The 21,942-nt window shown below is 46.3% G+C and overlaps 1 protein-coding gene across 4 annotated transcripts; it reads right to left on the bottom strand.

Annotated features, from left to right (window-relative positions):
• Positions 1 to 12,648: 12,648 nt before the first annotated feature.
• REPIN1 (replication initiator 1) lies at positions 12,649 to 21,153 on the bottom strand. 4 transcript variants are annotated; one of them, XM_069083481.1, is made up of 4 exons: positions 20,890 to 21,153; positions 19,068 to 19,173; positions 18,669 to 18,746; positions 12,649 to 18,085 (listed from the first exon to the last, which is right to left on the bottom strand). In XM_069083481.1, exon 4 carries the CDS (start codon positions 18,036 to 18,038, stop codon positions 16,296 to 16,298), a length of 1,743 nt encoding a protein of 580 aa, XP_068939582.1. In that variant the 5' UTR covers positions 18,039 to 18,085; positions 18,669 to 18,746; positions 19,068 to 19,173; positions 20,890 to 21,153; the 3' UTR covers positions 12,649 to 16,295. The 4 variants fall into 4 exon arrangements, with proteins under 4 accessions (XP_068939582.1, XP_068939564.1, XP_068939572.1 ...); XM_069083463.1 differs by lacking the exon at positions 20,890 to 21,153 and adding an exon at positions 20,673 to 20,883; XM_069083471.1 differs by lacking the exon at positions 20,890 to 21,153 and adding an exon at positions 20,673 to 20,883 and having other exon boundaries at positions 12,649 to 18,082.
• Between the last annotated feature and the right edge of the window lie 789 nt (positions 21,154 to 21,942).

Here is a 21,942-nt window from a genome sequence, read left to right as displayed (position 1 = left end):
TTAACCTCTATTTGCCTCAGTTTTCTCAATTGTAAAATGGAGATAATTACAGTACCTACCTTTTTAAAAAGTATTTAGCACAGTGACTGACACATAGTAGGCCCTATTTAAATGCCTATTTGCTTCCCCCTTCCCTTCCTGGGACTCCAACCCTTATTGTGTGACCTTGGCAAGTCACTCCAATCCTGTGGGTTTCAGTAGCCTCATCTATAAAATGGGAATAAAATTTGCCCTATCCACCTCACAGAGTTATTGTAAAGAAAAGAACTTTGTAAACCTTAAAGTGATTGATTTATAATCATTATATTACCCTGTCCCTCCTACCTCTCCCCACTTCTCAAGATAACCTAGCCCAATGGGAATACTTCCTCTCTGACTCCCCTCAACAGATTGTTCTAGGTTCCACTCCCCCAGACACAACTCACGCAACTCATTCCAGGTTCTACCCTGCTCCATTCTTCCTGGGCCCCTCTCTTCCTTTTATATGTCCAACCCATCCCCTCCATCTTTCCTCACTGCCAAATACTGAATTCTCAAATCCTAGAGTGGAGAAGGTCAAAGAAGAAACTCAAAAATTGGCCATGTTGTCCACAGAAAGACCAAGGAGGAAATTCTAGTCCTAAAGCTTCTTAGGTGTATGATCTTGGCTTTATTTTTTGATAGTAAAACTAACCTTCTACCTCACTCATAGCGATCACATGAAAATCAACTAAGAAAAGAAAAGCAAAAATTCAATGCATTAATCACACATCCACAATTCTTATTAGCACTATCATGCCATGCCCTTCTGTCCCTAAGAACTGTATTTTATGACACTGGGAGGGAGGTTAAGCTATTTACCCTTGTGTAAGGGGCCTTCCATTCCCAAGAATCCCTAGGGAACTACTACCAAATGGTAACTGAGTCAGCTACTTTAACTTTCTCATTCCTTTGCCCTCTTGGAAGTCTCTCGGAGAACAGCTCAGTCCCAAATCCAGGTCCTGGAGGCATCTACCTCTTTTTAGACTGTCTTTTGCCCTAGTTTCAATAGGCTCCTGATCCTTCTAGCCTAGTTCTACTCATTTTCCCTCTCTCAGCCCACGAATTTTCCTGGTTTAGTAGCCCTAGGGGATAAAGAAGTTCTTATTCACTCTTTCTCCTTTTAGGGAGGCACTTAGAGTACTCTAAGTGAGTATCTGAAAAGGCCTTAGTCTAAAAGGGCCAAGGTCTCCCATTGCATCCTGGGTCATCCTGATGAATATCTAGTCACTGGAGCCAGATGGCTCTGGAGGAGAAAAATGAAACCTTGCATAGCTCTCCCTCACTCAAGTCAAAGTCAACTGCAAGTCATGTCATCATTTCCTCGATGCCATGGTCCTCTTCAAAAACAAAGGACGAACACAACAGGGAGGCAAGGGATGTCCCACCCTCAAAGGTAGAACAAATACCAACCCCTACCTATTTTTTACCTGAAGGCTGGGGATGAGGCAATAACCACTGCCCCCCCCCCACACACACACACACACATACCTGCATCATAATTTGCACTTCTATCACCTCATCTTTGATCACCTCACCTGAGAGATAGGCAGAGTAGTAAGTAGTTTCTCCGTTTAACAGATAAGGAAATTGAGGCCCAGAGAGGTTAAGTAATTTGCATAGGATCATACAGAATTTTAGAACACAGACCTCCTAACTATCAGAGCCAACTGGGCTTATTCTAAAGGCTATCTCTAGCCCCAAGAATCTTCTGAATCTTTACCCAAATCCTCACCTGGATAACCAAAGGCAGAATTCCTCCCACTCCTTTATTATCAAGAAGCTTACAATATAATGAGAGAATATAACCATAACAACAATGCTACCTGCAGCTGCTGTGGGAATGTAAGGCCATGAAGACCAGCACACAGGAGGGTTGCTAGCATAGGTTTTTGGCTTTTCTAAAGGAAAGCAACTCAAAAGGGGTCAACAATCTTACTTTAATCAAACATATATATCATTTACTTAGTTCAGGGTGTATGTGTCAGAAGACCACTCACCCAAAATGACTCAGAGACTTCTCAAGGTAGAAGCAAAAACTTTATTACCATCTTTCTCGAGAAAGGGTGTCCCCAAATCCAACAAGAAAGTCAGAAGGGAGGAGAGCACTACAGAAGGCAAAAGCAAGATTATAAAGCCCTAACGTGGGAATTCCACACCTTCTCCACTGTCCCACCTTACCATTGGTTGGTAAGGCAAGCTCACAATCTTCTTATTAATGCCAACCAATAGTCGAAAAGCCCTCTCCATTCATTACCCTAATTATTACTAATGAGGTTCTAATTTTGTTAGATAATATACATAACACATGAGGTCCACTACACAAGCAGAGTAACACCCCCAGAATACTGAACCCCCTTCAGTCCAACCTAGATGTGTCCTTATCTGGGCCTGAGTGTCCCAAGGCCGCTGTCTGCTTTCTGATTGGTCAAATCCACCTGCTGCTGCCAGCTCCTTTTATTCTACATTATTTCATTTTTAGTATTATCTAGGAGTTCTCTGGGAACTGGGAAGCCAACTTCTTCCCAAGGCTACTGCCTCAACTCTTCCCAAGGCCACTGTCTGGTACTTTTGTTTTTGCTTTTTGGAAGGCAATTAGGGTTAAGTGACTTGCCCAAAGTCACACATCTAGTAAGTGTGTCAAGTGTCTGAGGCCGCATTTGAACTCAGGTCCTCCTGACTCCGGGGCTGGTGCTCTATTTACTGTGCCACCTAGCCACCCCCTGTCTGGTATTTTTTATCAGTAGTCTTGTTTTAGCAATTCTTGTAGTTCTATAGAAACTTAAACCTTTGCTACCTCTCACACTACCATTCCTTTCCCCGAACTAAAAACACCTCTAATTTGGTCTCAATAGTTAATCAATTGTATTAATACTCAATAGCTCTTACATTACCTTGAAATACACAATGACCTATATATATGGGGAAACGATACTGAACTTAGTTACAAAGTATAAGGAATAAGAATGTATATAGGATGTTCAGAATGGGAAAACTTCACAAGTTATCCCTCACAAGGGGGAAAAGTCAAAACCCCAAACTTCAGAGAAAATACCAACAGAAATTACAAGCAGAAATAGTAGCATAAAGACCAAGAGACAGGGTTTATAACCATCTGACCAAATAATACTTGCATCACAGATCAACAGACAGATCCAACTATCTGACCATTATATACATACATAGTTACCAGAGAGAGAAGCATCAACATCTGGGTTTTCAAAAGCTGGGGGTCTCCTTAATGGCTACCTAGAGTCTCATCTGGCTATATCACTCAAACACTCCTATGAGTAAGCCCCAAAGCAAATTTCTAACCTTAGAATATATATACTTCTTCAGGGTCAGAGGGCATCACAACCCTTTTGATCTACTACTGCCTAATCACAAAGTAACAAAAGGTGAGGGCCTTCCTGAAAAACAAGCCTCCCCTAAGCCAGTTTCTCTGGTTGGGCCCCACTGTGAGACCTATTAACAGTTGGGAAAGATCTTCAACTCCTATTAACATTATGATGCCTTACATAAATATAATATAAAGTAGAAGATGGTTGGGGCAAAAAAGAGTCCCAGACATATACTACAAAAAATTTGAGGTGAGATTACCTTCAGCTTGGGGGAATCAGAATAGACCTCTTGGAAGACCAGAGATTTAAGCTTAGACCAGTTATTAACAGGCCTAGCAACAGCCCTTCCACCTCTAAATCTATGATCCTGTGGCCTCTATCTGACAACAGCTCAGCCTCATTGTAAGAAGGGTCTATTATTTCCAGTGGTCATTCATACTTACCATCCCCTCCATTCCCAAAGCCACCCCCAAATTCAAGTCCTTATTCCAACTCATACCTGGCTTCCTATAATTGTTTCCCTGCCTTACATTTCTTTTCCCTCAAATCTATCCAGCACACTATGCTCAGAATTTTCTTCCTCAAATACCATTCTCATCACCTTCAAAAGCTTCTCTTTGCTGATGATATAGTGTATAAATTCAGCCATGCTTTCAAGACCCTTCACAATCTGGGGTTAGCACACTTTTGCAACCTTTTCTCATCCCTCTTCAAGTACACTACAATCTAATGAAATTGGTCTTTGCCATCCCCCCAAAGACAAGTTGAGCTTTTCCTGCCTCCAACATCTTATTACTTACCTAATCCAGAATACCACTCCAAACCTTAGCCATCTTTCAAGGGCCAGTACAAAAGCTACTTCACTTATGTAGCCTTTTGCTTCAGTCAATACTGAGTTCTTCCTCTAACAATGATTGTTTCAACCACTCATTCAACAAGTAATTCTGTGCTTTTCATAACATCTCTTCTACTGCCTTCAGCTTTTCTTATATTTCTATCTTCTCTCCCAACCTATTAGGTCCTCATGGCCAGGAAAGTCTTACTCCTCTTCATAAAGCTTATAGCCCCCAAATGCTCAATAACTAATGTGAGAAGTAGCAAAGGGTTAAGTTTCCACAGAAATGCAAAATTTGCTGAAATAAGGCTACTGATAAAAGTACCAGACAGTAACCTCAGGAAGAAGTTGGATTCCCAGTTCCCATAGAACTCCTAGATATTACTAAAAGTGAAATGATGTAAAATAAAAAAGAGCAGGTAGATTTGACTCATTAGAAAGCAGACACTGTTCATATCTGGGTTAGATTTCGGGGGGGGGTGGGGAGAGAGATCCATATCCTGGGGTTCATGTATTATGTATATTATCTGAAAGAATTAGAGCCTCATTAGTAATAATGTATGATAATGGGGAGATGTACCCAGAAAAGAATGAAGGGAGTGTCTGCACCAAACTACCATATAAAACTTGCTTGGCTTTTATCTCCTGGACTCCTTCCACAAGAAGCACAGGGTCCACTTCTGGCCAGAAGTGATCAATTCCTTTGGATTTCTCCCTAATAAATTTTTTTTGATATCAGATTTTTCTATCAATTGTGTTTTTGCTTTTTCAAGTTGGCATTTCCAACACTAATTTTACTTGAGGGTCTCCAGGAACTCTGCGCACAGAACACCCAGATTCACCAACCAGGCATGATCTAGTTTCTTGCTGTCTCAGTGACTAAAGAGAATAAAGTTGATGGGATCTTAAATTTTAGAGCTAGAAGGGACTGAAGCTATTGTACTAATTTTAAACAAGGCAAAAACTAAGGTCTTGGGGATTACTTTTTTTTTTTTTTTAACCTGTTACTTTTAGCAGGGGAAAGAGTTAGTTCCTGGGACCAATTGGTCTTAGACAATTGCCATGGATAGAGAAATTATATAACTTGTCCTGATTACATAAGAATGCATGTGTCAGAAGTAGTATTGGAGGTCATCCTGCTCTCTGCTATACCATGGTGTCTCTCCCCAGGGATTCTTTTAATCAACCTGAGTCCTGAGGCAGAGGACAAACTAGACCCCAATATCTCAATCCACATACCCACATCCTATTCCCTGAGGATTTGCACAAAAATATTTTCACTTTCATAAAAGATGAGTGTGGTGCCAGAAGTATTGCACTCCTACTAAGAAAACCTGGGCTTCCTGGTGTGGGGGCAAATAACTGAATACTAGAAGGGCAGAAGTTTAAGAATAGGACTACATGGCGTCAAAGGACTACATGGCATCAGCTGATGCACTGCATTTTTTTAATCTGCAAGACAAAGAAAATAGGACTGAAAAATATTCAAATTTTCAATTTTCAAAGTAAAATTATAATAATTTTTTTGCATCAACTGACATCTGATTTTTCTAAGGGCTCTCCAAGCCTCTGTTTCCTCATCTATAAGATAGAAACCAAAGATTGTCAGAGCTGGAAAGGTTCTCAGAAATCACCTCCTGAGGGAGAACTGATGACACAGGGTGCAGAATGAGACATTTTTTGAACTATTCAATGCTAGAATTTGTTTTGATTGAGTATGAGCACTTGTTACAAAGGTTTTGTGTGTTTTTCTTTTCTTTTTTTCCAATGGGGGAGGAAGAAGTGGGAGGAAAAGAAAATATTTTTCTTAATTAAATTTTTTTTAATTTTAATTTAAAAAATTTAATTTAAAAATAGATTTAAAAAATCTAGTTCAGTCTTATTTTACTAGATGATGAAGTTCTGGCGTAGCTTGCTCCAGGTCCTACAGTCTTTTTCAGAACAAAGCCAGAAGATAGGAAACGTGAGACTCATCTATAGTGTCTCAACCAAACACCTCCCTTATAGTGGTGAAATGAGTTGTCCAAGGTCTCACAGGCAGTAGGGAGCAGAACTGAGAATCAAACTCTGGTCCTCTTACTCCATAGTCCAACCAGACCTTCTTTCACTCCACCATTTTCTAAAACCCCGCGGTCCTAAACTGCCTAATATCCTGATTGATACAGATGCACTGTCCAAAAGAACTGTCTCTCCCAAATAAAGCCAGGAGGGTGGAACCTCCGTAAATCAGCTTTCTCCCCGGAGCTTCTCACTTTGCTCTTTTCCCCACTCTCTTGGTCTATCCCACTGCTCGGGCCGGCTCCTCCTGGACACCCCACCCCCACCCCTGAGTCCCTGCAGCGTCTGAATCTCACTCTACCCCGATCATATCTCTGGCCCTGTCCTTAGGGCCCGGCCGCCGCCTCCTCCAGGGAGGCCCTCCAGAACCACCCCATTACACCACCCCCAGACCCCCAAAGCGGGCCTTGCTTTTCCTCATCCCCAAAGGAAAGGGGCCGCAGCTTGGAGGGCGGAAGCGCAGGGGCCTGGGGGACGTCATTCCTGGGACACCTGGCCTCGCTCAGACGTGGGCAGAGGAAAGAACTAGCGAGGGCTGGGCCTCTTTGGGCTCCTTTCTCGTTGCTCCCATTAGCAGACTCCAACCGAGAAATAAAGAGGTACCTTAACCCCAGTGGCTAATGTTAATACTAAGCGGTGAAGGACGGGCAGAAGCTGTTGATTGGCTGGAGGGCGGGGCAGCCCCAGGCTGCCGCGCTGCTATTGGCGATCCTTCTCAGGTGGCCAGAGCAGCTCAATCAGAGGAGAGCAGAGGCAGGCCTTCTTTGTTCTCAAACACCCGTGAAGAGATTGAGGAGAGGGGTGTGAACCGGAAGCCCGGGCATTAACCCCCTAGATGCGGGGGAACACGAGGGGAAAAAGAAAAAACCAAGTCACTTTGAAAAATGGAGTGAGGGAAGTGAGGGTGACCGGAAAGGCCCGCGGGGGCCCTCGGCCAGGAGTTCTCTCACCTCTAGCCCGGACTCACTCTCAGTCCCTGCTCCACTCCCGCCGTCTGTGCCTGGTATCCAAGCGCGCTGCCACCCCGGGCTAGACTCTGGGCTCCCAGACCTGCACCACCGTCAGTTGCTCCCCCTTAACCCGTCTCTTGGGCTCCAGCGGATCCCACCCCCAGCCTCGCACCTTCCTAAGGACGCCGAACAGCGACCCGAGAGGCGCCCTCCCGCCTCTAGAGGACAACAGCGAAGCCTCTCCTGGGACCCGACGTCCCCGGAGGAGGCCTTCGCCCCAGCGTGGCCCGCCGATCTCCCGCGGTCCCCCTCGCACCCGCCGCACCCACGCACTCTTCAGGTTCCGCCGTGGGTGCGTCTTCCAGCGCCCTAAGGCTGTCACTTCATCTCTTTCGGCCTCAGGTTCCTGCCTGACACCGGGGCGTTGGACCAGATGACTGCCAGCGTTCCTTTCACTCTCCATCAGTGAATGAGGGTCCGTGAGAGTCATCTCTGATGCTCCTGAGATGGACTTAACCTGTCCCTATTGGGACTTAGTATGTCCCTCGAGGCTTCTCGTGGGCCTCGTCACCTTCCACCTATTGCATACTTAATTACCTAAGTCGTATTTCCACCTTATACCGTAAGCATCTTGACAGAAAGGACTGGGGAAACTAAGGCCCAATGAGAGTAAGCCATTTGTCCAAGTTCAAACAGTGCAGAGTACAAGAGCCAGGATTCGAACCTAGGACTTCTTTTCCCAGACTTCTGCCCGTTCCACCATATCTAGGTAGCAAGGAGCAAGAATTCACTGGTGACTTTTGAGAGCAGTATTTCAACAGAGCTTAACCCACTCACCTCCCATGAGCTACTCCTCCACCCTGTGGCCCTCTCCAGTAGTCCAGATCTATATCTGACCACTGAACCCAGATGGCTCTGGAGGAAAGGTGAATCGTGACTTTGCACAGCTCTCCCAATCCAATTCGCTTCCAAGTCACAGCATCACCTTCCTGATGATTGTTCTGAGAACAACCACAACAACCACCTCTACTTTACCTCAGCAGCACACAAAGATTATTATAACCTTTGCTCTTGCCCTCACCTACACATGGACCACCTCCATACTCAAGAATTTGGAAATCCAGTTTTACAAACTTAAATTAAATCTATTTAATTTTCACCTCTCCGTCTGCCATCCTTTACATGACCCTACTCTTCATCCACATTGTGACTTGACCCTTTGACCCCTCACTTCTCTCCCAGGCTATCTCTCCTGCACTAGCTACTCTCTCATCTTGACTCCTTGGTGAAGTAATTCATTTCTACAATGTCCTCTTTTGAATCCCTAACCCCTTATCATATCACTGATTACATCCTGCCAAGCCTCAGTCTTGGTTCCCTCCTACCATTTGTTGCCTTTGCTCCTACATGTGTTGCTAAATGAAGGTGGAGAAAATCATGCAACCATTCTGACTGGGTCCACTACAAATTTGTTAAATAACTTCAACTGGCCCCTCACTGTTGCTAGGCAATCTTACTATACCTCCTCTATTGACTTACTATTCTATTCTCCACAATGGAACTTTTCATCCTTCTTCAAACCTCCTATGGGTCCCCTTCCCCCAAACTTTTTCAGCTGAGAACCTTGTCTCATATTTTACCAGAAATGTTGAGGCCACCTACACACTCCTTTCTTCTGTCACCTCATTCTGACCCTCTCTCCTCCTTTACCTGTCTCACATGAAGAAGTGGCTTCACTCCTTACCAAGGCTAACCCTTCTACTTGTTCAGGTGATCCCATTCCATACCATCTCCAATAGATTTTCCCCTCTATCATCCCCACTCTTTCACTTATTTAAATCTCTCTCTCTCTCTACTGGCTTATTTACTATTGCCTATAAACATGCCCATGTCTTCCCTACCCCCAAAAGACCTGATAACCATTGTCCTATACCTCTTCTGCCCTTTGTAGCTAAACACTGATGGAACCCTAATAAAGCTGTCCCCAGCCCCAATATTCTAACTTCATTTTAGGCCTGGCCCTACTTAACAGCAGGCCCGCTGTACCTACCTAGCCCCAGCCCCACCTTCCCCAACAGTGTCCTAACTTCTTCATATATGCCTCACTGCTCACTGGAACAACAGATGTGTCCCTGAACTCTTAGTTCCCACAGAAACTGCAGTTGTGTCTATATGATGGGAACCTAGCCACTGCCTCTACCTGGTTACTGCCCCCAGACCCATTCCCATAGAAACAGGTGTATTATTGTATTAAATCACAATCACATCATCCACCTAGCCTAAGACAGGAACACAATAGCTAGCCAGTTGGAGGGCAGAATGACCAGAATGTTTAACCACTGAACCATAAAATGGGACCCTTCCTCCATTACCTAATCCCTTAACAAACTCCTCCTGCCTTTCTAATATTAATGATATTCCTCTATTCTATGTACATTTCTGTTGTGTAATTGTTATCTTTACCCTATAAAAGTCCATCTTGACTTCTCTCAAGTTGCTGGTTCTTCTTGGAATTTAGCCTGCTTCATGAGAGGCGTCAATCTCAATAAATGCCTATACTTGGATTAGAGGTGGTCTGACTGAATGCTTTGAAACAGTTCTACCACAATACATTATGAAACCGAAAGTTTTAGGTGTCCCTGGTTTTAAACCACAACACCTCTACCTCTAAAAGTCTATCTACATTTGGTGCCTCCACTTTCCTCTCATTGTCTTAACCCCTTACAATCTCGTTTCCAACTTTCATTATTTCTCCAAAACTGCTCTCTTCAAAATTACCAATGGTCTCTTAATTGCTTGTTCTCAATCTTCTTTCTCTTTGACCTCTCTGCAGCTTTTGACACTGCTGATTCCTCTCTTCTTTGAGTTTTTTCTTTCTCTTCAAGTTTTCAAGACACCACTCGATCCTGATTTTCTCCCATGTGACCACTCCTTTTATCTAATCCATTCAGATTCTCTTTCAGTTCAAGCCCTTTAATCATACCCTTGGGGTTCTGTCCAGCCCTCTTCTTCTTCCTTTAAACTATCGAAATTCCCATGCATTTAATTACCATCTCTATGATTATCAAATTTACCTATCCTGCCCCAATCTCTTTACTGACCTCAAACTGCACATCCCCAACTTCCTTTCAGCTACCTCAAACTGGATGTCCAGCAGAAATCTTAAACTCAGTATGCCCAAAACAGAACTCATTATCTTTCACCCTAAATTCTTTCCCACTCCTACCTTCCCTATTATTGTAGAGGGCAATACAATCCACCCGGTTCATTCCTCAGGGTTACAGCCTAGGAATCACCCTAGATTCCTCTCTCTCTGCCCCCACATCCAAGCTGTTGTCAAGGCCTACTGATTTCATCTTTTTGCCCTCTCCTCTAACTCGGCCACCATTCTGGTGCAGACCCTTGTTAACTTCACTTTGATTACTAACAACAGACTGCTGGTGGGTCAGACTTGGAAGCAGTATTTCAACAGAGGTCCTCAACCCACTCAAGTCTCTCTATTCCAATCCAGTCTCCATCAAGCCACTAAAATGATATTCCTAAAGGACAGGTCCTATCATGTCACCTCCCTAAACTTCAGAGGCCTCTTATTCTCCAGGAGCAAATACAAAGTGCTCTGTTTGGCATTTAAAGTCCTTCCTTACCTAGCCCACTCCTACCTTTTCAGTCTTTTTTTTTTTTTTAAAAGCAATGGGGTTAAGTAACTTGCTCAAGGTTACACTGCCAGTTATTTCTGGGTGTGGTGCTAAGTATCTGAGCTCGGATTTGATCCCCAGGTCATCCCGACACTGGAGCCGGTGCTCTTACTTGCTGAACCACCTGGCCGCCTCTCCTTTCCAGTCTTCTTACACCTTACTCCCTAGAACTTTTTTCTTCAGTCTGGTAACACTGACCCCCTGGCTGTTCCATAACCCCTTTTATTTCTAATGCCTTTTCTCTTTTAATCATTTCCCATTCATCCTGCCTATAGCTTGCTCTGCATGTTGTTTCCTCTATTAGATTGTAAGCTCCTAAGAGCAGCAAGTATCTTTTGCCTTTTTGTATTCCCAGTGCTTAGCACAGTGCCCTGCACATACTTGGTGTTTAAAAAATGTTAACTGATTCTCAAGGGAATGAAAAGAGTGGGTGTCCTTCATAGTATCTCACAAATCACACTATTAGGCCTGTTTCCTCCTCCATAAACAAGCAGTTAAGAGTAGTCTTTGGCATCCTTCTATGGGTCTCTGAAACTTATCCACCCCTGGCCTGCCTTCCTCCCTTATGCCATCTGGCATATGGTAAACACTTAAGTATGTACTTCACAAAGCCACTGGAGGTCACTCTGGGGCTATTCACGAAACTCTAGTTCAGATACAAAGAATCTATGGGCTGGAATAGAACCACAACCCAGGGTCCTAGAAAAAACTGGGTCTCCCCACTCATGGTGTGCCCACCAAGAACGTGACACTTTCATACTACATCTGACTGTCCAAAATACAGCACTGCACCATTCACTAGACTTTGCCTCCACCAAGTACAGCCTGATCAAAATTCATACCCCTTGTCCCAGCTCACTAAAATGACCATGTGCTATTCTAATTAATCCCTTGTAATAGTCTGGATGTGCTCAGGTAGCACTGGGAGTTCTCAGGACAGCATTAGGTCAATAGACCAAACGGGTTTCTCTGACCCTCTTAGAAATGTATATAAACAAGCATTTAGTATTGTTAAGAATGCACCTGTTACTGAACTCATAACTGAATTTATTATTTCCCAAACCTTGGGTGTACCTTGGTGCCCAAGTCCTCAGAAAGTTTACAGAAAGCACAGGAACACAAAACAAAGACACCCAGGAAGAGTCACTCAGGTAAGCAAGATTCCATAGTTAATTTATCCAGACAGGTCATATCTACTTCTTGTTCTCCCACTGATCAGTACACCGAGCCCTGTAATCCCAGCATACAGGCCAATCTAGTATCATCAGAACTTCAGGTTCATCCTTTCATTTTCCATCCATAGGCAGTTTCAGTGGGAGAAAGGGTGGTACCTTGCTTGGCCATTAGCAACAGCTGCTACTTTCAGGCAACTGACCCTTCACAACTGTGGTAACACCATGGCAGAAGCACAGAAAAAAGGTGGACGGCAGACAGGATATGGGACTTCAGATGAATGTCGTCATTCTTACGAAATAGCATGGCACAGTCAAAAGGACATAGAGCTAGGAATAACAGAACTGGGGGCTGGGCACATTTCTGCCACTATTAGCTGTGTGCCATGGCCAAGTCACTTCATTTTCTATTTCTTCTTTTGCAAAATAAGGATGATAAAACTTCCACTACTTACCTCACAAGGCTGTAGGCCTTTATAAACCTTATAATGCTATAGAACTGAGCTGGTAATACTACTCCTCAAAGGAAACATTTCCATTTTAACAGGATGCCTTAACTCAAAGGAGTCACCTCATTCATTGATCCAACACATTTATTGTTTTTCTTGCTGGGGGTACAGAGTTATCAGACAGTGTCTGCCCTTCAGGACTTCACAATCTAGCAGATAAGTGGTAGTGGGGGGGAAGCAGAACTAGAACCTGGATCCTAGTCCAGGCTCTGCCACAAACTAGCTCCGTAACCCTAGACAAGGCCTCCCACCTCTCTTAACCTTAGCATCCTCATCTACATAAAGAGGGGGTTGGACTAGTTAATTAAATTGAACAAACATTTATTAAGCACCTCCTATGTGAACTATTCTAGGTTTTAGGAATACAGAGAGACACAACACAGACCCTGCTCTTAAGGAGCATACAATCTAACAGGGGAACAGACAGATACTGAAATAACAATGATACAAGGAAAAGTGAGCTTAAATGTAAAAGTCCTGAAAAAATGCAAGGAAAAGTCACATTCACCTGGGGGAGGGGGGGAGGTGGAGAGGGTGATTAGGGAAATTTTGTGGAGATGAAACCTGACCTGGTGTTCAAGAAAGGGACTTTGCAAGACAGAGATGGGAGATGAGGGGTGAGTGGGAGGGAAAGCATAGGGTTTATTACAAAAATGGAAGACAGTGTGAGGAATAGATTGGAGGGGGCAAGGTGAAAATGGGGGAGAGTAAAACCTAGTTTAGCTCAAATAAAGAATGTTAAGGAAAATATAATGCTAGAAAGGTATGGTGAAGCAGATTATGGAGTATCTCGAAAGCCAGGATCAAGAGTTTATACTTTCCTTAATAAGTAATAAGGAACCACTGATGATTTTTGAGAAGTGATATAATCAAAGCAGCACATTAAAAAATTTGCTCAAGCAGCAAAGAGAAGATAGCTTGGAATCATGAAGATCAGTTAGAAGATTATTACAACAGCCTAGACAAAGGGAGATGAGGCCCTAAACTACAATGGGGGACAAAGTACAGGTAGAATTGTCAGGAGTAGATAACTGACTACATATGGGGATAGGAAGAGAAGTTTAAGAAAAAAGGCAAGTCATATGCATCATTAACTGAAAGAGGATGGTGGTCACATCATAAATGGAGGATGTGAGAAAAGCAGGCTTTTTAGATTATAGGATTGAGCTCAGTTTTGGGCAGACTGATTTTGATGTACCAGTAGAACACACAGATAAAGATTCACAGTGGGCAGTTGGAGTTATGAAGCTAGAACTCTAGGGAAGTGTCTATTTCCCGTGAAGATGGGAAAGGAAAAGCTATGAACAGAAGAACAGGATATTAAAAGAGAAAAGTTACCCTCTTTGACCAGAAAAGATGTGGAAGTTACCTGCACAGACATGATAACTGAAGCCATGGAAACAGAAAATATTGTCAAAACAAAGTAGAGAGAAAAGGGCTAAGTGTCCTAAGGGACATTTATGATTAAGGGGTAGGATGATGAAGAACCAACCAGAGAAAGGGATTAAGGAAAAGTCACAAGTAAAATGAACAAAATGCAACAGCATGGAAGCCAAAGTCGAGGGTATCAAATATGATGGCACAGGGGAGCCACAGTATCAAATACTATAGTTATCTAAGACCCTCCTTCCAATTCTACTATTCTCTAAGTTCATGAAACTGAAGCATGTACACAAATAACTAAATAGTATGATTTGTAATATTGGAAGTTAAAAGGTCCCATGGAAGGCAAGCAACATTTATAGTAGAGGTCCTATTCACCTGCTCGACCTCATTTACATATGTATGTGCATTTTTGTATAATATGAATTGACACCAAAGTAAAATTAGCCCAGTCCTGCCAAATGCAGGATAACTGATATTACCCTAGAACCATCTTACCTACTAAAGAGCAAAATCTGAGTCTAACAAGTCTACAAACCATGCAACATCTTAATCACATGGATGATGCTGATAGTGTCCAGACAAAGCTGTATTTAGAGAACCCAAATTTGGATTTTGACTGCCACTTACTACCTATGTGACCATAAGCAAGTCTGGGCCTCATTTTCTTACATGTAAGATGCCAGGATTGGACTAGATAACCTCTAATCTATTCTCTCTTCCAGCTCTAAATCTCTGATAATAGTAAAGTCAGTAATAAAGATGGTTCTGCCTTCCCTAGTTTAGCCTGTTATCTGTCCTTCATTCTTGAAGAGAACCATGGTGTCAGGAAGGCGATGCCACGAATTGCAAGAGAATTGGATTTAAGAGAGAGGTGGCTGTGCAAAGTCACCAGACTCACTTTCTCCTCTGGAGCCATCTGGGTCCAGTGGCAAGATATAGATCAAGATGACTGGAGATGACCCAGAGCCAAAGAATAGGAAGATAAAGCTCCCTGGAGACCTGGTTCTTATCCCAGTTCAATCTTCATTTTGCCCTCCTAGAAAATCATCACAGCCCCCAGGACTGAAGTCACTACATTCTCTTGAGATATCCAGCTATAAGAAACTTAAGTCTATAGCACTTTGAATCTGTCAAGCAAGGAACTTGAGTTGATTCTTGAAACAATTCTTCTTCATCCACCAACCCAAGTCCTACTGATGTTTATTTTATTGTCTTGAGTTTCTACCCCTGCACACAATTCCCTTGGAAAACAGCTTTCTCAGACCTCATACCCTTGCAACTCAACAAAGGGAGAGAACACATTTCAGCTACAGCTGAGGGAAACAGACTTGCTATGTATGGTTCCAGAAGGCAGAACTAGAATCAATGGGTAGAAAGTACAGGGAAATAGACTTTCATTTAATGTAATAAAGAAATTTCTAACAACTAGATATTCAGTAACAGAATGAACTGCCTTCAAAAGTTTCTCAATCCCCACCACTGGAAGTGTTCAAGCAGAGGCTTGTTAAGAGATGAATTAGCTGGGAATTAGATGAACTTTAATGTCCATTCCAACAGACTCTTGAGATCTCTTCCAAATCTATCCCATACTGGGCCTATTCCCTAGGGTTTTTCCACCTGCTCTTCTTAGATTCATTATTAGAAACCCAGTATTTTCCTTTCTCTCTAGTAATGAGAGCTAGGAGAACTAAAGGAGAAGGGAACTTCACTTCAGGGATTTAGACAAAGTCTTGATCTGGGAAATGAAAACAAGGAGGTAAGGGAGAAGACGTGTTGAGACAATCCAAAGCTGAAAACAGTTGTGAGTAGAGAGAAGGCTACATACACACAAAGGAAAGATAAAGAAAAAAGGCAGGGGGGGAGGGCAAGCATGGGAGAAGAGCACGAAGGGGATGGGAGAAATCAGGTGCTGCCAGAAACTGACACCATTAGGGCATTTCCTTCCCTGGAGAGAGCTGAATAAATCCAGACGCTGCCTAACATATTAAAGGTCTTTGCATGTGTCCAGGTGTTTTTCTCATTCTCTCCAGCTGCTGATGTATCTTCTTTTCAAATACTTCTTACCCAAGGGGGAAGAGAGAAGCACAACTTCCAGTGAGGTGGGAACATTTGGGGTACCTGGAAACTTCTAACAGGCCTGCTGGGGCAAGGGCACCCAGTCCTCTCTCCAGGGTCCTCACCAACTTCCACTAGATGTCTCCCATCCCTTACCCCTGTCACCATCACTAACACCCTCCATCCCTTCTCCATCATGACACCTCTGTCCCTTATCTATCTTTGCCTACCCCCCAAAGTTTGTCTCCCTCTCTCTGCTCTCCTGTTCCTTCCAACTCAGGCCACATGCTTCTTCTGATGGGTCAGGAACTTTTGCTCATGAATGAAGCTCTCGCCACAGGTGGCACAGATGAATGGCCCCTCTCGACCATGACTCTTGCGGTGTGTGATGAGGTTGGATTTCTGACTGAAACGCCTCTCGCAATCAGGACAAGCATAAGGCCGCTCACCAGTATGGATGCGTCGGTGGGACACAAGGTTGGATTTCTGGCTGAAGGCCTTGCCGCAGTCAGGACAGGCATATGGCCTCTCACCTGTGTGGATGCGGCGGTGGGCCGCTAGGTAGGGCTTGTGCCTAAAGGACTTGCCACAGTCAGGGCAAATGAAGGGCCGCTCCGGGGCATGATCACGACGGTGGGCTGCCAGGTGACTTCCTTGTGAGAATCGGCGCCCACATTCCAGGCAGGCAAAGGGCCGCTCACCTGAGTGGATACGGATGTGGGCCACCAAGTGGGTCTTCTTACTGAAGTTCTTCCCACATTCAGTGCAGGTGAAAGGACGTTCCCCAGGATGTAGTTGCTGCTGACCTCGCAAAGACCTTCGGTTTCGGAAGGTGCGGCCATGCTCATCAAAACCATAGGGAACAGCAGGATCCACTTCTGGGTCCTGCTGGGGATCCAAGACCTGATCCTGCTGGGAGTCCACCAGATCTTGCTGAGGGTCTATGGACTGATCCTGCTGTGAGTCTATGGCCTGATCCTGCTGAAGGCTCATGGCCTGGTCCTGCTGGGGATCTGTGGCCTGGTCTTGCTGAGTCTCCAATAGCTGAGGTGGAAGATGGAAACTCCCTTGGCTACTGGTGGCCTCTGCAGAGCCCTGAGGGCGCCGATGAATCTTGCCATGGGATAAAAGGTTGGGTTTGTGACGAAATCGGCGCCCACATTCAGTGCATGGATAAGGCTTCTCACCGGTATGAATTCGCCGATGGGAGGTCAGGTAGGGTTTATTAGTGAACCGTTTCCCACACTCAGGGCACTGGTGAGGACGTTCACCAGTATGTACACGGCGGTGAGCAATCAGGTTGGGCTTGTGACGGAAACATTTGCCACACCAGGCACACTGGAAGGGTCGATCAGCCGCATCACCACCTGGCTGGGCAGCAGTAAGTGCTGGGCGGCCCCGGGGCCGAGGTGCAAGGACTTTTTCTGATGCCTGTGCTTCAGCTACATGAACCTGCTTGTGAGTAACTAGCTCAGCCCACTGTGCAAAGCTCTGACCACAGCCACTACAGATGAAACGTCGAGGTGGTGGGGCAGGTGGGTGGTTCTGTCGCAGGTGTGCCCGCAACTGGGAGGCTCGGCTGAAGCGTTTCTCACACTTGGGGCAGGCGACTGCCCGGGCAGATGAGGCATGAGCCTGGCCATGCAGTGCAAGGGCTGCCCAACTCCTAAAACTGTGCCCACAGACTTGGCAGAGGAAACCTGTGGCAGGAGGTATGGCTGTGGCAGCAGAGTGGGCCAGGCGGTGTAAGGCCAAGAAAGGAGCATGGTGAAATCGACGCCCACACTCAGGGCAGGACAAAGGTGGACGGCCATGGCGCCGACGAGTATGATGCCGCAAGGCTGCCCATCCAGGGAAGTGTCTTCCACAGCGGGCACAGCGGTAGGCACCACCCTGAAACGAGCCCCCATGACTAGCTGCCACAGCCCCTTCTAATTTAATCCTATGGGTATCCTGCTCTGACCCTCGGAGTGACTCCTGAAAGGATCCAGAGAAGAGCCGAGCCCGGGATGAACCCATCGCAGGGGGTCTCCGGCAGCGACGCTCCAACAGAGGTCTTTGCCCTGCTGGGGATAAAGAATCAGTTATTTTAGAAGGGCTACTATGTGACCTGGAGAAACTCTTAAATGACCTCTCTGGAACTCCATTTCCTCATCTATAAATTGAGAGGGTCGGACCACTCTTAGGGTGCTACTCAATTCTAAATATCCGGCCCCAGAGTTAGGAAAACCTGGGTTCCAGGTCTCCATTATGCCTCTGACATAACAGTGGTCCAAAAAAAAAATTTCAAGCCTCCCCTCTTTCATGAAGTCTGTCCTGAACACTCCAAGTTACAATGCCTCCCTAAGACTTTAAATTAAGACAGCACTATCTGCTCTGTTCCTCAAAGTAACACAAGGAGAAAATCAACACCCCTACTGCCCTACAGAGCAATGATACCCTTGCACAACCCGGCACCCTTGAAGACAGACCTTGAAGCCACCCTGGGCAAGGGATAAGCCATCCTTTAGGGAGGCTGAGGCCCATGAGGCCTACCTCTCCCACTCCTTCCCTAACCTGAAGGAGAATAGGACAACAGTCTTCATCTTCAAGGCCACAGCGCTGTTCAAGACTCAGAGGACCAAGAGGGCTGAGCAATGAGGCACTTACCTGTAGTGTTTCGGAGCACCCTGCCCCCAACAGAAGGGAGTTGCCCCCCACTGCCACATGGCTCCTCCCCAGAAGACCCTATAAGAAGAAATAGCCATATTAAGCAGAGGAGAGGAGGTGGCAGGGATTCCCTGATTCTCAACAAAGCTTTCCTCCCTAGGGTTCCTCCAGCTTCCTGCCTTACCACCAATTTCAAGTGTCCTTCCCTATCTCCCACTGCTCTCTCAATTTCCATCTTCTATCTAGAGGGACAGAGAATTAGCTCTTTCCCATGCTGCTATAAGCAGTTGCGTACACGATCCAATCCAGCCCCGTGATAGCCATCACTTGAACTGTGATCCCCTATATATGTAACCCTCACTAAACCTAGGAGGGATCAAGAAGAAGCCCAGACCCTACCCTGGGAACGAAGAAACAGGCGATTCTCCTTCCAGCCTCGTTTACGAATGAACCTACTTCTCCCAGGAGAGAGGTATCTCCGATCCTTTCCAGAATGTAGGGATGCCTGCAACAACAGAGACTTTACCTACACCGCTCCAGGCACAAAGTGGGGTACTCCTCCCCGAGACAGGGAGAAACCAGTTTTCGAGAAACAACTGCTAGTTTCCTCACAGTGTTTTATATCAGTGTAATTTCACAAGTATAAGATGGGGAGGCACCTGGGGGTTTTCCTGGACTACATTTCAATATGAATCCGGTTTAACATAGGGGTTAAAACAATCTTAAGGGGAGTTAAGGGAGGCACACAGAAGCCAGCACCATGGAAGAGATAGTTCCCTTTCCCCTGGTCAAACCACACCTGGAGAATTGTGTATAGGTCTGAGGACTTCCTTTTAGGAAAGATACTGACAAGCTTCAATGCATACATTCAGAAACAACCAGGAAGGACGTAGGCTTCAAGATCACATCTTTACAAGAACTGGCCAAAGGTCTTAGGGATGTTTAGCCTGAAGAAGACCTATGGAAAGGCCAGATACATCAACTCTTTTAGTATATAAAGGGATAAATATATGTGTGTGTACACCCCCCCCCCATATTCCATTCCACTTTTTAATAACTCAAATTGTTAGATGTTCTTTTTCCACATCCACATGAAATGCAGATGGATCTCCCTGAAGCTTTCAGTCCTTTCTAGCTCTGCTCACTTCTTGAGTAAATTAAAATAAGTCTAATCCTTCTCCCATATCATAGGTAGCCCACAGGTTAATTAGATTTGTTCTGCTTTCCCCAAAAGGTCAGCAGAGCCACGATGGGCTAAAAGTTGCAGGGAGGCAGATTTCAGATTGATGTAAAGGAAAAAAACTCCTAACTAGATACATGAAGGGGATGGACTGACTCTGGCGATAGATGATATGTTCACAAAAGTCTTCAATCGAAGGCTTTTGGGGCTGGGAATCTCGGTCAGGCTGAGGCTGGCTTCCATGGCCCTCTGAGACTTGGGAGCCTGCACTCCCAGAGGAGGTGTGCCGCCCCGCCCCAATCCAGGGATCCCTTTACCCACCCCTCCCCGCCCAAGGACTTCTCCCATCCGTAAACCTGCCATTATTTTGTCCCATTTCCCTAGAAGGCCTGGCGTGCACACACTCACACCGCCAAGGGGTGGGGGGTGGAGAACAAAGGCAGGGCCGAGCACGCCCAGGCCAGCGCCAACAGGCACACCTCTCCCACGCAGGGGCGTGCGCACACCTCCAGGTGTACGTGCGCATCCACACATCTTCCCCCCAACACATGCGCAGAGATGTGTACATATACACTTGCACTCACGCGTATTCGGGGCTCACAAAAACAGCAGGCGTCTTCCCCGCACCCCAACACCCCAGCCTCATGTGCTCAAGATCCCCCCCCCCCTAGCACCTCCCGGCAGGCGTTCTGCCGCCCCCCCCCCCGCGCATGCGCCCTCCGCGGCCCCGCACCACAGGCGTTGGTAGGCGCCATTCTGCACCCCCCCTCCACACACACACTTCCAAATCCCTCCCTCCTCAGTTTGCCCCAGCAGGGTCGTACCTCCCGGTCCGTGTGCTTGTACGCACGCCTCCCATCCATGTACGGGGAAACCGGTGCCGCTTCCCCGCCCAGCAGCAGGCCCAGCCTCACCGCCGCCAAGCCCATCCCCTCCCCGCCACCTCCCGGCCTCCCTCGAGCTCTCCTTCCTCCCCCTGTCCGCGCTCCGACCCTCTGTGCCTCCCTCCTTCCCCGGCAGAGCCCAGCACCATGTGACTACCGGAGCTGCCGAGGGTCAGTCCCCGTGCTCGGGCGCAGGGCGGGGAGGGGCGGAGCTGCCAAGGCCCTCGGCTGGGGGAGGAGCGGGGGCGGTGTCCTCTCGAGACCTGGACCGTAGGCCTCGGCTAGGCTGCCTGGAGGCGCGCGGACTCTGATGGGCATGGGGGTGGGGCGTCATCGGATTTAACCCTAGAGATTACGAGGACCCCGCCCCCGTTTTACACTGGGGGAAACTGAGGGACTTCTCCAAGGTCACGCGGTTAGCCCTGACTAGGATTCAAACGTGGGCCTTCCGAAAGGAAAATCAGGTGCAGCTTCCAGGGGTGCGGGCGTGTCCCAAAAATCCTGATTTCCATTAATCATAGATCTGACGTGTTGCTGAAAAGACACTCCCACTGCCAACCCCCAACTCAGGGCCAGATGGGGTGGGAAGGGGGGGGGGGTGAGTGTGCTTATCCAGATGAGACCCGCTTCTGGAACTCGGTTTCCTCATATGTAAAACGTCCGCCCTGATCCGGCCCCTCCTGCCCTGCCGCCATCTATTTAACACTTCGGTGGTGTTTATCAAGGCGCCCCGAACCACTAAATCCTCCCCCATCGGATAGGAGCCAATAGTTGAGTCACTGTCATAGAATCTGGGGAATTTGACCAGATGATGTCCTAAAGTCCTCTCAGGCCCTAGGACCCCTTTTTTCAGCTACCTCCTCAAATCTGCCTTTTTCTGCCAGTACCCCTTGCTCAGCCAGGGACCCTAAAGGGGCCCCAGCTTTTCGGCCTGTCTTGGTGGCTCACTTTCCTCCATCCCCTTGGTGAAGGATGGTGGAGCTCTGGGCTGACGGAGGGCATGGCACGCTGGCATAAGGCACTATTAGAGAGGAGGAGGAAGGGCGTTGGTGACCTGACTGGCATTAGAAGGGGCTTTAGAGAGCATCTGGGCTGAGACCTTTGTTTTCCACATGAAACCTGGACCCAGAGGACTTTCCTCGGGGTCATAAAGCTACTTAATGACCGAGAGTAGAAGGTATTTGTGTGGTTCAGTGAAGGACATTTCAAG

The sequence above is a fragment of the Petaurus breviceps genome, unplaced genomic scaffold, assembly GCF_028583685.1.
Source record: "Petaurus breviceps papuanus isolate PSGF00001 unplaced genomic scaffold, PetGlider_PUasm1.0 115, whole genome shotgun sequence".
In the NCBI taxonomy this organism is placed as follows: domain Eukaryota; kingdom Metazoa; phylum Chordata; class Mammalia; order Diprotodontia; family Petauridae; genus Petaurus; species Petaurus breviceps.
This window is presented reverse-complemented; position numbering and strand designations above follow the sequence as displayed.

Excerpts from the sequence above, each read along its gene's own strand:
- REPIN1 (XM_069083463.1), bottom strand. The coding sequence starts at position 20,777 with ATGGGCTTGGCGGCGGTGAGGCTGGGCCTGCTGCTGGGCGGGGAAGCG. Across the intron at positions 19,174-20,672 it reads ACAAGCACACGGACCGGGAG|GCATCCCTACATTCTGGAAA; the intron begins GTACGACCCTGC and ends CTGTTGTTGCAG. Across the intron at positions 18,086-18,668 it reads GGTGCTCCGAAACACTACAG|CAGGGCAAAGACCTCTGTTG; the intron begins GTAAGTGCCTCA and ends CTTTATCCCCAG.